This window comes from Ictalurus furcatus, chromosome 20, assembly GCF_023375685.1.
Source record: "Ictalurus furcatus strain D&B chromosome 20, Billie_1.0, whole genome shotgun sequence".
Taxonomy (NCBI): Eukaryota; Metazoa; Chordata; class Actinopteri; order Siluriformes; family Ictaluridae; genus Ictalurus; species Ictalurus furcatus.
The window spans coordinates 14787729-14803655 of NC_071274.1; the positions used below are offsets into that span (position 1 = coordinate 14787729).

The following is a 15927-nucleotide window of genomic DNA, read 5'->3' on the forward strand; positions in this document are numbered from 1 at the left end:
TCTCAACAATATTACTTGCAAACATCAGACAAAATAAACAAATGGCTGATAATGGTTTATTTATAATGACAATAAGTCTAGAAAAGTATAAAAAATGAAAGCCATTAATAACTCACATGTTTCACACATTTAGGGAAGTATGAGAGACCATTTTTACTTTCTTCTAATATTGTGGTTCATTTGCATTTTCTACTTAAATATGGGTTGATGATTATTTAAATTGGATTATGAATGATCCTTGTTATTAATATTTTCCATAAGTTATATTGGGGCAACTGATAGTAATGTAAATGCATCTGCTGTTAAAACAAAGTTGGCATCTGAATCACAATGTCCCAACTAAAACATTTGAACATTACAGACATTCCATGATAATACTGAAGTTTGCCAAAAGGATTACAGAACAAAGACAACTGAGAATTGACACAGCGCATGTTATCTATTTTAGATCATCTTAACACTATGATGCTTTGAGGAACATTGTTGTAGTCTGGCTAAGCCAGTGTTTCCCAGCCGGGGTGCCGTCTGATGAGAGCAGGGGTGCCGTGTAAAAATCCTTCAAACATTTCTAAAATCCTAAAATGTGTATAAAACATTTAATATATATGATAAATATCTAATGTCTGAAATAATAACGCAGACACATAAATAATAACACAGACACACACACACACACACACATAACAATAACAGTAAAAAAATATATATATACAAAAAAATTATAATTCCCTCCCCCTCGACCCCCCTCGCTGACCTGTAAGCAGCACGCCAATGTCAGTATGCATGCTTTTTATCCTAATAATTAGCGTGTGACAATGCATGTGTAGTGAAAAATATGGACAGATTTCTTAAAAGAAAAGCTCCAGATGCTTCTGGACCATCAACTTCATCCTCATGTAGCTAAAGCCTTGTTTATACTTTCTCCTGGCTCTGCACCACTCGCCATTGTAATATTCTTTGAAATGAAATGGGGTGGCTCGGAATAATCGTCCTATAATCCAACAGGAAGTAGCTGAGAGAACAAGTAGTTTGTCGGAACAACCATTGCAACACTTATAAACAAGGTGTCTCACGTGTACAGTAGTTGCTGAATGCTGAGGAGGAATTGTTGTGTGTTGTTGACGATGTTTATTTTCAGTAGCCTACACTGCACTAAAACCGACAGTATGAAAAAAAGAACAAAGAATCATATAAGAATCATATAAAACCCAGTAAACCTTGAGATTATCACTTGTCACATTACAATAAAATACAGCTATAGCCTAAATATGAGAACATGTATAAAACTAAATAGAGCAACCTCAATTTTTTACATTTTATTCATTTGCATTCATTAAATAAACGTATTGTTTATTGTAAGCTCATTTTGTAAATGTTAGCAATTAATGTAGACATAAGCAAAAAGTGGGTGCTTCCTGCAAATGTCATTTCTCACATTTACTAAATCAAGGGATTATGTTCGCCCATCAGTGCAAATTGCAAGAGTCGCCTCGAAGTCATTCATTTTTGGATGCAGGCCTGCGTGCTCCCTCACGCTATTGCGGACACGTCGAGTATAAACCAGGCTTAACGTTGTCTGGCATTAATGTTTGTGTAGGGTGCCACAAATTTTTTACATTTTCAAAGGGTGCCGTGACTGAAAAAAGGTTGGGAAACGCTGGGCTAAGCCATACAATAAAAACGTCTGGGTTATGCATGTAACACTGTTCCCTGAGAAGGGAACGAGACGTTGTGTTTAGCATAACATTATGGGAGCGCCCCTTGTGCGACCGGCATCTGAAGCTTGTGTAAAATCATGCCTATTTATAGGCCTGCCATGATCAGGTGACGTGGCAATTAAGCGCGTCGCATGATATATATATATATGGCACCTGTGAACCACGCTGTCAGCCTCTATTATCTGAAGCAGAGATGCAATTCACAGGCCTACCCCGGTATGACAAAGCTACGCAACCTCTCGTTCCCTTCTCAGGAAACAGGGTTACATGAGTTACCCAGACGTTCCCTTTCAAAGGGAACTCCACATTGCGTTAAGCATAATACTATGGGAACGAGAATACCCACTCCGTCATCCCGAGGGTACGGCCTGTTCAAAAAGTCCCAAGCCCGAGGGTCACTGCAAGACATTCAAACCCGGGGTGGAATGAATATCCAGGCTGTAATATCGAATTACACGTGAACCCTGATTGTAGAAGGAGCCCAACCTGCTGAGAAATGTTCTTGTAAGAACTCCAGGACTGTAGCTATTGTGCAGTTCACTGGGTCTACAGTGGATCCCTGTTGATGGGAATCTCCTAAGGAGTGCAATCTAGCAGGGATATTATCTCTGAGAACCATATTCGCGCTGACCAATAAGGTGCTACTAGCAGCAGACATAGACTGTCTTGGCAAACTCACGCTAGAACTTGTGGGAGCAGAGCGATCAGGGAAAAGCGTACAGCTGTGACCTCGACCACATGTGCACCATGGCGTCCAATTGTTTGGGAGGAGTGAGGGCGAACCACAGCGGCCATGTGTTGTCTCCTCGGAGGCGAACACATGCAGTCCCGCTTGGCCAAACCTCCGCCATATGGACACCACCACTTGCGGATGAAGCTACCAATCCCTGGGCCCCAGCCTCTGCCTCAACAGGATGTCTGCCCCCATATTCCAGTTGCCCAGAATGTACATTGCATTCACTGACAAAACTTTCCCTCTGCCCGGAGAAGAATAAGTTACGCCTGCCTGAACAGGGGGCGTGCACATAATCCTCCCTGGTGGTCAATATATGAGACCACCGCTGTGTTGTCTGTAAACACATGGTGACATCTCAATTGAGGAAGAAGGAATTTCAGTGCTAGAAATATGGCCCACATTTCTATGCAATTTATATGCCGCTCCAGATGAGGGCCGCACCAGAGAGCGTGAGCTGGACAGCTGTCTAAGACTGCTCCAGCCCGTGAGGGAGGTGTCTGTCATTACCGTCTTATGCTAAGAAGACACCCCTAGAGTGTGACCCAAGGCTAGAAACCGGGGACACTCAGATTCTCCTAGCACGTAGGCATCACTGCGTGACACTGATTGCTCTCAGAGATTTCATCCTTGGACAAAACCCCCAACTTCTCAACTAGGTCCAATGGTATGACATTGGCTGTCCATAAGCTCCAATAGTCTCCCATAGAGACTGGAGGGGATGCCAAGATTCAGCTTTATCTTACTCAATGTTGATAGGATTGACCCTACGCATGTTGGGGATAGAAATGCCCTCATCGTAGTAGAATCCTTATAACCCCTAGAAAAGTTGTCCACTGCACTGAAGAAAGCATACTTTTCTGAGATTCAACCTGAGCCCCAAGCTCTTCATTTGGGCGAGAATAGCATCCGATGTTGAACCGCCAGTTCCCTGGGTCATGCTAGAATTAACCAGTTGTCCAGGTAGTTTAGTACATGGATGCCCTGGAGTCACAATGGAGCCAGAATGACATCCATGCACTTTGTGAAGGTGCAAGGGGATAAAGCTAGCGATATTTCTATGTGGAAATATGCACCTTTTAGATCTATCTTCACAAACCAGTACTCAAACTGAATCTGTGGAACGATAAGTTTGGGCCTCAGCATCTTGAACCTGTATGTCCAAAGTGTACAGTTCAGATGACGCAGATCAAAAATTGGGTGCATACTCCTCTATTGTTTGCGGACCAGGAAATAACGGCTGTAAGAACCTCCCTCCCTGAGGGAATGGGGTGCATGTTCTATGGCCCCTTTGTCCAAGAGGGATCTTACTTCCTGCACTAACGTCGGGCTCTGGTCTGTGCTGACTACCTCTGAACCGGGGGGGGGGGTCGAGCTCTAAACTGGACCCGGTAACCCTTTTCTACGGTAGACAGAAACCATTGAGACACATTTGGCAGTACTTTCCATGCTGCCAGACGGTCTTTTAGTGACGTTAACTGTTCCACATTCTATTGGAGGGAAAGCATCAGATTTTCGTGGCCCTGTGACAGCTCGCTGACCAAAGAACACTGAAAACTTTGGACAGCCTTGGCTAGGGGAGGCCCTACAGTAGCACTGGGGGCTAATTGCCCTAGCAACCTCATGTCCCCTGATACGTCCCTCCACGAGACTACTACTGCATAGGCCTTGCCCACCAATGCCACGGTGGCCTTACATGGTGGCTTGGATGGCAAAGCCGGCCCTCCTATATTACTTGCCATCGATGGAGAGAGGTAGCTTGCAAGCGCCTCCTCCACCTTCAGCATAGCTAAATAGCCATGCCATTCATTCCCCCACAATGGCCGAATAAGCCAACATCGTGGGGTTATAAATACGGCTTATGCATGGTTGAAGCCTGATATTTTGTCATGCACTTCTGGAAGAAAGGGGAGTTTTCTGCTAGCTGCCTCGGCAGCAGCCGGCCCAGATCCGCGAGGCTCTGAAACCCAACTCGCTTCGGCTTCCGAGAAGAGAGCGACTCGCAAGCGGAGCTGCCTAATGTAGACATTACAATGCACAGCCTCTTGAGGCTGCCGTCACATGCTCCAACCCTAGACACTTCACACAGAAAGTGTGCACTATTCCCCGTGATGAAATGGGAACAAGCCGTAACACACTTCCTGAATTCTCTCACTCATATTTTTCTCTCTCGCTCATTCCTTTTTTTTCTTCTTTTTTTAAAGGGATAGAAAAGTCCAGAGATTTTGAGAAAAGATAGGAAATTAAAGATAGAGAGGAAATTAAGGGTCTTTTTGTTTCTTCACACAAACAACCGACATGCAGTCTTGCTGAAGATAATAAGGCTAACAGCGTGTTCACAGGTGCCATATATATATCACATGATGCACTTAATTGCCACGTCCTTTGAAAGGGAACATCCATTTTACATAGAGATAACAAAATGTCCACAGATCTTTTGGCTGCTTTTGACATATGAATAACAAGGTACCAATTTATGACATGCCTAACAATAACAGCTGTGCTCTCTCAAGGTTTACATTATATCAAGTAGCATATCATTGTATCAATCCTTTCCACTCATAGAGCAGGGCCAGTTGCATTTCTCTTGGATTCCCAGCCACAGTTGGTTATAGCATTATGGGGATTAGAACTCATGATCTACCAATAATTGGGCAAAACTTTAGACAGTTGCACCACTTGGGAGCTTAATTACAGCCCTGTATACAAAGTCCTCCCATTTTAGAGGACTAAAAGTACTTTGGCTGCTCAGCTGTTATTGACCAGCTGTGTCTTGCTGCATCATTAGTTCATGAGAACTAACAATGATTCTGTCTGGGCGCCAATAAAAAGGTCATGTTAGAGGAAATTAAATAGAACAGCCTTGAGGGTTTTTATCATTGTGTAGTGCATTGTATATACAGCATTTGTGTACACCACTCCACCCCAGTAGAAAGGAAAGATATTAACTGATCACAGTAGCTGGCTCATTGCAACCTGCTTTAATTACTGATGAAGAGCTTTTATGCTTAAGGGATCCTGGCACAGAACAAGCCAACACCAGGAACTTTCCTGTCCAGACAGAAGAAATACACAGTCTCTGTTCTCTGTTTATGTGCATCGGTATGGGAAAAATGTGTTACTGAAATCTAAATGTATTAGCGATGAGCAAAAAGAAAAAAACAAGTACTATATGACATTTTCACAGAGGGAACAAAACAAATACTATGGGTGTTCTGATTAGATATGTAATTTACCAATTGGTCACTGGTGGTTTATTTTAAAAGACAAAAATCCTGAAATAAACTCTCCAATGATGTTCCCAATTCTACTCTTGGGTCTGAGTTCACCTTTGTCGAGTTCAAGTCGACACCAAGTCCTTAACCAATCGAGTCCAAAAGGGGCCGAGTGGAACTCAAGTCCGAATCCTTAATGGAGTCCAGACATGTCCGGAAAGTAATTAAATTGAAAAAAGATTTGAAATTGCAATTGTGAACTCAACACTGTTCTGTTAAATTTATATTTTAACCTTCACAAACCAATGGCAACATAAATGTAATAAAAAAAAATCCCACTATTACATCTTACCATTGCCATTTAATATTTTTATTTCATGTCATCAGCACCTCAACTACAACCCCTATTAAAAAAAGTTGGAAAAATGCAGTATGGAAAATGCTAATAAAAACAAAGAGGAGTGATTTGTAAATGTACTTTGACTTATATTTAAACAAAAAACATATAAAGGCAAGGTATTTGAGACTTTACCTAATCAACTGCCTAGTTTTTTCAAGGTAAATGTTTATTTTGAAATTGATGCATGTAACACATTCCAAAAAAGTTGGGACTGGGGAAAATTAAGACTAATAGCGATGTGACAAGTTGAAATAAGAAGGTGATGTGAAACAGGTGAGGCAATCGTCTAATCATAGTATATAAGGAGCCTCCAAAAAAGGCTGAGTCCTTCAAGAGCAAGGATGGGTCGAGGCTTGCCGATCTGCCAACAGATGCGTCAGCAGATAATCAAACACTTTGAGAACAACATTCCCCGAAGACAAATCAGTAGAATTTTGGGCATTTCACTTTTTACAGTGCACAATGTAATTAAAAGTTTCAAGGTATCCTATCAAATCTTGATTCGTAAAGGGCAAGGCTGAAAACGATTTCTGAATGTGTGTGATCTCCAATCCCTCAGACGTCACTGTCTTAAAAACCATCATGAGTCTGTAATGGATATCCTGACATGGGCTCAGGAATACTTTGGTAAACCTTTGTTAGTAAACACCATTCGCCACTGCATCCACAGATGATGCAAGTTAAGGCTTTACTATGCAAAGCATACATTAACACTGTCCAGAAGCACTGTCGACTTCTCTGGGCTCAGTCTCATCTGAGATCATTAACACAGTGGAATCGTGTTTTGTTTCAAATAATTTTTGGAGAAAACAGCCATTGTGTTCTCCGGGCCAAAAGAGGAAAAGAACCATCCAAGCTGTTATCAGCGTCAGGTCCAAAAGCCAGCATCTGTCATTGTATGGCGGTGTGTCAGTGCCAGTCATGGGTAACTTGCACATCTGTGAGGGCAGCATAAATGCAGAAAGATATGTACACATTTTGAAGCAATATTTGCTGCCATCCAGAGCAGGACAACGCCAAACCACATTCTGCCCCAATTACAAGCATGGTTACGTAAGCGGAGAGCGTGTGTGCTAGCATGGCCTGTCTGCAGTCCTGACCTGTCATTGATTGAGAATGTGTGGCACATTATGAAGTGCAACGAAGGCCCCCTACAGTTGCACAGATGAAGAAATGCATAATGGATGAATGGGGGAAAATTACGATTGCTAAACTTAACCAACTGGTGTCTTCAGTGCCCAAACGCTTAATAAGTGTTATTAAAAGAAAAGTAATGATGTAAACATCAAATAATGTGTTTTCAATATGGTACAGGATGAATTGAATTTTCAAATGTCTGTTTTTGTTTTTGTTTTTTTGCATTTTCCATACCGTCCAAACTTTTTCAGAATTTGGGTTGTAGTTTCCTATCAAAAAATGGTTTCAAAGAAAAAAAAGGGATTTAGAGGTATATGTAGAACTTTTATTACATTACAAGTGTATGAAAATACAAATTAACCTGTTTGGTTATTGTATCACACTATATTGTGTCCTCCAGTTCGAGTTGACATTTCAATTATATGATGCCTCTCCCCCACAGAGTAGGGTTACATTTAGCAGCATGTCATAACTACAAGCTTCATGCTTTATTACTGCTTTTAATCTGTCTATGAATGACAATAAACTCATTTCTGAACACAGCTCTGTTCTTGTAACTTTTTTCATTTTAATTCCTAAAATACATTTTTTAAATCCCTATCAACAGGGTTTATGATATTTACTACATTAAGAAGTACATTTCACGTGAAATTCAAGACTGGAATCACCAAATGCTAATATTTAGGGGTGGACGATATGACTACAATCTTATTTCATGATAACGATATGTTTTCTCAGGTAGGTCTATCAGTAGTATTCAAGTAAGAAATACTACAGACATTGAATAAAGCAATTAAATGTGAAATAAAATAGACTTCACTATATGACATATACAGTGATTCTTATTAGAGATGCACCAATGTATTGGCCAATAATCGGTATCAGCCGATAAAGGCTATTTTTCCCGCTATTGGCTATCGGTCGGTAGTTTAAAAACTTCCGATGATCAGGGCCGATTATATCCTGTCAATCAAAAGAGGGCAGGAAAACACATCGAATTCGTGCTGTCTGTAAAGATGAAGTCTCTTGTGTGGAGTGACGACAAAACGGCAGTTTATAAGCTCTGTAAGCTCTGCACTGCTAACATTTTACAACGAAAGTGAGCAGCAGCGGAATCGAGTCTACTCCTACCCCCTCCTCACCCCAACCAGCCCCCCCCCACCGCAACTCGCATGCTGTTTGCGCTGAATTAAAGGGCTAGTACACCGTATAAAGATTTAAATGAAGATGAGTTGACAAAAAAGGGTATATATATATATATATATATATATATATATATATATATATATATATATATATATATATATATATTGCTCATAAAAAATATTTGTAGAGTAGTATATTTCATATGCAGTTAATATTAATATGAGTTAATATCATCAATAAAAAAGTTTATATTAGGCCTATATATTACTAGTTTGATGTTCAGTGATGAAGTAGAAATGCTTTTGTTTGTGGTGAGTGAGTGTGAAGCCTAACAGGAGGCTTTTTAGAATTCAGTCAATGTTAATATGAATAATATTCAATAAGTTAAGAAATCTTACTTTAATCTTCAGAATTTAGTTCATGTATTAATGTTAATTTGAGTAATGTGTTTTCTGTTTATGAGACCAGTTACTGTGAAAGATCTTGTTGAAATGAAGAGAATAAAGTTTTTATTTGCATTTCTTTCAGAATTAATTATTATTAATTTAAAAGAAGGCATAAAAGGCAGAACTATCGGTATCAGTCGATATCACACTGAATAATCGGCTATCGGTATCAGCTGAGAAATTTTGTTCCAGTGCATCTCTAATTCTTATTAAATTTACTGAAGTTGTGATTTTCTCTTTTTCTTTTGTTGTTTGATTAACATTAATGACACAGACAGCAGCAGGTTTATTAGACTTCTGTCACTTTAAGACCTAATGCACAGATCCAATATACTGTACTGATACACCCAATTGTTTACATTCACTTAAGACATAACTGTGTTTGCATGAATACTCAACCAGACCTGCATTTTGACATTTGTGTGTATTTATTTGACCGTCCAAGTGTAACATTTCGTTACTTGCACGACGAGACGGCTTTCAGGGAGACATTCACAAATGTTTTGTTATCTTAATTTTATGTTGTTATTTATTTTTTATCTTTCTTTTCATGTTACACATGGCATGCACTCGACTGTTCTCAGAAAAAGGACCCCAACTCTACCAAATTCACAGTTAAAAATAAAACCTGGTCCAAATCACAACCAAAGTGATTCTAAAAAATATTACTGATGTAGTTGAGTGCTTCTGATTTTCAATGAGTTTGTTAGTCAGTTTCTTAAATCCACTTTACAGTATATACATAATATATCCAGTTTACAGTAACATACATAGTGTAACTGCACATCAAAACATCCCATCTGCCCTTCTACCATTTCCATCTGTCCTTCTACCACACTGTGGCTCCTGCTTGGTTGGAATGAAAACCTGCACCCACACCAGACCTTTGAGGATAACTCTGGCCATCCCTGTCCTAAATGTATTGTTGTGCCCACTTTTGTTTGTTTTTTTTTTTCCCTTTCAAATAATGAATGTAAATGCACAATAACCTAGCATATGAATGTGACTCTTCATAAAATGTAATTGGTTATACTATATCCAAAATTATAATTAGTTTTATTCATTCATACCCTGGAAGGCATTAGCATGGCCTGAGATCAGGAACTTGAGTTCGAAGGTGTATGACCTGATATTCTGCACAGTATCCCTCACAGCTGCCACTTTGTAGCTCTCCTCCATCTTACGAGTACAGCAGGATGGCCCAACATGCTTACACACCAACAGGTTCACATCTGCAAGAAAGAAAGATCATTTAGTGTCCAGTTTCAATACACAGAGCAGGTAACTTATGGGTAAAATTTTAAACTGATGTAGTTACAGGGTCTGCAAAGGATTATGTTTGGGATCCCTGCTTCCCTGTGTATCTTTTATTTCATATGAAGACATGGATTGGCTGTTGGAAGATTAGGTCTGAGGTGAAATCTGTAACACTTCATCCATGTAAGTTTCACAATTTAAATTAACAAAAAACAGAGTGTCACATGGATAACGTACATCCCTACATTTAACCCACCTTCAAATCCATAAAATTAGAATCAGGTGTTCAAGAGTGGGTTTCAGTGATTAGAACCTGCTTAGGGAGTGCAGGTGGAACCTGTCCTATTTATACCCCTCTCATATCTAGTATCTGGTGTTCCCTTTGTAATTGAAGTGTGTGGTGTCATCATGCCAATATCTAAAGAGTTCTATAAGGCCTTCAGAAAAAGGTTGTGGATGCCTATGAGTCTGGCAATGGATTTAAAAAGATCTCCAAATTATTTGTAAAGAAAATAATCGACAAATGGTGCAGATTTCAAATGACAATTTGTCCAGGGCTGGCCTTTTCAGCAAATTCAGCCTAAGTCTCCAAGAACCCCAAAAATTCATCACAGGATCTGCTAGTAAGTCTTGCAACTGTTAGTGTCAAAGTGCATGATTCTACAATCAGAAGGAGATTGCACAAATTTGACCTGCATGGGAGGAGTGCCAGAAAAAAGCCCTTGCACAATAAGCATATACGAAAAGGCCAGGCCTTTTGGAATAATGCGCTCTGGACAAACAAAATGTTTGACTTACAGACATGTTTGACCAAAGACAGCTTTGCAGGAGAAGCACCTCATACGAACTGTGAAGCACTGTGGTGAAAATGCTATGGTTTGGGGTTGCTTCGCTGCCTCAGGAACTGGACAGCTTGCATTCATTGATTCAACTATGAATTCTGCATCATATCAAAGAGTGCTTGAAGATAAAGTTAGGCCAACTGTACAAAAGTTGAAGTTGAACTGAAAGTGGACCTTTCAACAGGATAATGATCCCAAGAACACTAGAAAATCTACCAAGGAATGGCTCAAAAAGAAGAAATGGAGGGTTATGGAATGGCCTAGTTAAAGCCTGGATTTTAATCCCATTGAAATGTTGTGGGGGGATTTGAAACAGGCAGTACATGCAATAAAAACCTAAACATCTTGCAACTAAAAGAATATTGCATGGAAGAGTGGTCAAAAATTCCAGCAAGCTTGGTGGACAATTATGCAAAACACCTACAAGAAGTTATTTCTGCTAAATGGGGCAATACTAGCTTCTGAGGCCAAGGATGTACTTACTTATTCCACAGAAGAATATCACATCTATTGATATTTCTGTTGAATAAATGATTGAAAAAAAAGCTAATTTTCCTTCAAGGTTTTGTTCAAGTATATCAACTTTATTAATAGGCACTGCTTCAAATATGATCAAATGTTTGCTTGTCCAAACATGTCAAAAAAGCCAACAATTTCCATGGGGTGTACTTATTTTTCATATGACTGTATATATAGGCTATTCAGCTAAGACATCATGTCATTATGCAACAAAGTAGGCAAATGAAATAATATTCTAAAATGACAATAATGACATGGTCAGTTTTAGTGTCAATCAACTGTCCAGCTACAAAAAATCACCTGGATTAAGTGAAACACCTGGATTAAATAAATCAGGCAATGCAAAACAGAACAAAAGGCCTGAAAAATGCTTGCTCCGGAAAAGCCATGAAAAATGGCTGGGTCTTAATCATAACAACCTACAGTCCATGGGGATTTGGCTTAGAGACATCCCTTTGGAGCAGCCACATGACAAGACACTGAGACATGCCTTTGAAGAAGTAAAAGTAATGGTCAGTTAGTTCATCCTGGAGTCACAAGGAACAAAGGTTGCATGCACAAATGAATACAGCTGAAGGGCAAGTGTTAGTCTTAGCCAAGGGCAAGTCTTACTAAGTCTTATAATCATAGAAATGAGTTTGATGAAAACATTGTGTTGCTCAGTATGATGACTTATCATTGGAGTACTAAGTTGATTTCATATTTAATTTTCACCACACATTCACATGTCCATTGTCAGCAGCAAATGGAGCATTTGAAAAGGTTTTCATTCACATATACTTTAAGGTGTGTGACTACACTTTTATTTTCTTTTATATTGCATTTTAAACAGTTTTCTCACTCACTTTCATTGCCTTTACTCGAACTTCTTTTACATATTGTTTCCTCCATTACTTAGTTTGTGACTGTAATGTTAACGCAGGAATCAGCATCAAACTCCACGTCCCATACAGCAACATGGCCTACAAACATGGCCACCATGGACTACAACTACCAACACACATCCATTGTCACATTCTAGGGCTGCGTCTAAATATACCTACTACCCTACTATACAGAAGGCGAAAAGCGGTACGCCAAAGGAGTAGTATGTCCAAATTATCAATATTCGTAAATCAGTATGCGAGAAGTACCTGGATGACCTATTGCTTCTGCTGAGGTTCTGCAGTAGGGAACCAGTGGTATTCCATAAGGCAACAGGACTGGCATGGAAGTGCTATCAGAATCTAAAATGATGGAAGGCAGTGCCTTGGCTCTTTGAAGTTGTAGGTCACATGACAATGCCAATATGGCAGATGTAGTATGTCCAGATTGTATTCATACTACACGCATACAATGATCAGTACATACTCTATCAACGGCCAAGCCGTTGGTATTGAATCAAATGCAGTAGGTACTGTCAGGTAAGTCTGTAGGATAAATCTCATTTAATTCAAAGTATTACTGAGTGTACTTACTTACCTGACGATCCAAGGCCTGTTTCCCATACACAATTATCTGGATTGGGATCTGGTTTTTGTATTTCTGATTTTGCCCTGATTACCCTGTTTGTGGATTGCCTGACTTTTTGCTTGTTCTTGACCATGATATTGTCTGGAGTTTTGGATTTGTTTACTTGTCTTTTGCATAATAAAGCACTACTACAGCCGTCGCCTGACAGTGACAACATTCGTGTAACTAATTTTTTTGAAAATCACCCACAACATGTTCATTAACTGCATACAATTTATCCAACTGCAAACACAAATTAGCACTCATTATTTGAGATATTATTAGGCCTTAATGTACATGCTTAGTCATAAATACCCACTTAATATCCATTTTCATTTCCTGATTGGGGTGATGATCTAATGCTTGCCACTATTGGAACCCTTAACTTAGTGCTGTGAGACACACACACACACACACACACACACACTCTTACAGCTACATAGCCAGGACACTCAGCACTGTCATTCAAATAAAGACAGCCCTGTCCATTTAATTGTAATGAAGATTGTTAAGCGCACACACATAGGCACACACTCAACATTCTGGCATACACAGCATACTGACATCACAGACAGAATTAACTGCTGAAATTGAGGCCCAGGATCGCATGCAGCACCTTGGCCCTCACAGAGGGACGGAAGGGGATTGAGGGAAAGGGAAGGGGGTAGGAAACAGGGACAGAGAGCCTATGCAATGAAAGCTGACCCCAAGAAATGTCTCTCAAGCATTCACTCACTATCACTACTCAACCCTGACCCAGGCTTTGTGCCACCCATTCCAAATCTGGCCTTGAAACACAATAGGGTTGGATAGCTCTCACCATTTCTCACTATCAGCATACCCTGGCAATGCATCAGTGTGGCTTAATTATCTAGGTTGCACCAGCTGCTGTGTTTCCCAAAGGAGTGAAGTCATAACCTCTGTCCCTTAAAAAAAAAAAAAAAATCTTATACTTAACATTCATACTTCCTATCACATGCTGTCTTTCATATTATCTTCTTGCTGTCATTTCAGCTGTCTATGAAGTATTCTCTTGTTTGCTCTAAACATTCAATAAGTATACTGCATATATTGCATTGCCAAACCATCAGTCAGTAGTTAAAATCAGTAGGGTGTTTATCCATCCATCCATCTTCTACCGCTTACTCCTTCTTCAGGGTTGCAGGGAACCTGGAACCTATCCCAGGAAGCATCGGGCACAAGGCAGGGTACACCCTGGACAGGGTACCAGTCCATCACAGGGCACAATCACATACACATTCACACACTACGGACACTTTGGACATGCCAATCAGCCTACCATGCATGTCTTTGGACTGGGGGAGGAAACCGGAGTACCCAGAGGAAACCCCCGCAGCACAGGGAGAATATGCAAACTCCACACACACATGGCCCCGGCGGGAATCAAATCCCGGACCCTGGAGGTGTGAGGCGAACGTGCTAACCACTAAGCCACCGTGCGCCCAGGGTGTTACTAATACTAATACTAATAATAATAATAATAATAATAATAATAATAATAATAATAATAATAATAATAATAATAATAATTATTTTATTTTTATTTTTTGATTAGCAAGAAATTCTGTTCTGGAAGAAAGCATCTGTTCTGATTAATTACCAAATATGCAGTGCTCTCCACTAATATCAGCACCCTTGGTAAATATGAGCAAAGAAGGCTATGGAAAAAAAAAAGGTTAATCTTTTGATCTTCACAGAAATATTCTGCTCTCAGGGATATCAAGCAATTGCAAACAAAACATTGTAAACACAGGTTTATCCAAAATAAAGATATATTTGTTAAATATATGTGTGCCACAATTATGGGCACCATGAATTCATATGAGAAAAATATATTTGAAGAATATTCCCATTGATATTTTAAAAAACTTTTAGTACACCTGGGTGACTAGGAACAAGACCAAGCATATGATTTGTAGCAAAAGGTTGTTGAGCTTCACAAAATGGGAAGTGTTTATAAAAATATAGCAAAAGCTTTGAAAATGCACACTTCCACCATCAGGGCAGTAATTAAAAAGTTACAGTCAACTGGAAATGTTATGAATCAACCTGGAAGAGGAAGTGTGTCTATATTGTCTCAATGCACTGTGAAGAGGATGGTTCGAGTGGTCAAAAAATCTCCAAGGATCACAGCTGGAGAACTGTAGAAGTTAGTTGCGTCTTGGGGTCAGAAAGTCTCCAAAACTACAATCTAAAGTCATCTACATCACCACAAGTAGTTTGGAAGGGTTTCAAGAAAAGAGCCTCTACTCTCATCCAAAAACAAACTTAAACATCTTCAGTTTTCCAGACAGTACTGGATCTTCAAATAGGATTGGGTTCTATGGTCAGATGAAACCAAAGTAGAGCTTTTTGGTAATAAACACCAGAGGTTGTTTTGGTGCACACAGAGAGGTAGCCATATGCCAGAGAGGGAACCTCATGCCTACGGTTAAATATGTTGGTGGCTGTTTAATGTTTTGGGGCTGTTTTTCTGCCAGAGGACCAGGACATTTTCTTAGGATACATGGCATCATGGACTATCAAATATCAACAGATATTAAATGAAAACCTGACTGCCTTTGCTAGAAAGCTTGAAATGTGCCGTGGTTGGATCTTCCAGCAGGAAAATGATTCAAAACATACATCAAAATCAACACAAAATGATTTACTGACCACAAAATCAAGGTCCTGCAATTGCCATCCCAGTCCCCTGACTTGGGAAACCTGTGAGTTTTCCTTCAGCATGATGACATTTAATGTCCCTGACAACCTCTGTAGTACCATTTAGTCACTTGTTAGCAACCACCTTTTTCAAGACACATGCAAGCTTTTAAAAAATCCTGAGTGGGGTGTCACTGATATATTTTATGTCATAGTAGAAAACGTCGGGGTTACGCATGTAACCCTGTTCCCTGAGAAGGGAACGAGACGTTGCATTTAGCATAACAGTATGGGAAGCCTTGCATGCGTGACCGGTATGTGAAGCTTGTGTAAAATCATGCCTCTACTTATAGGCCTGC

The 15927-nt window shown here is 39.8% G+C and overlaps 1 protein-coding gene across 4 annotated transcripts in view; it reads right to left on the reverse strand.

Annotated features, from left to right (window-relative positions):
* The window catches only part of gpc5c (glypican 5c), a 142542-nt gene that overhangs the window by 111913 nt on the left and 14702 nt on the right, over positions 1-15927 (reverse strand). For all 4 annotated transcript variants that reach the window (XM_053651950.1, XM_053651949.1, XM_053651952.1 and 1 more), the window contains exon 2: positions 9866-10027. In XM_053651950.1, coding sequence (XP_053507925.1) covers positions 9866-10027 — 162 coding nt within the window. The remainder of the gene's footprint in view (positions 1-9865; positions 10028-15927) is intronic.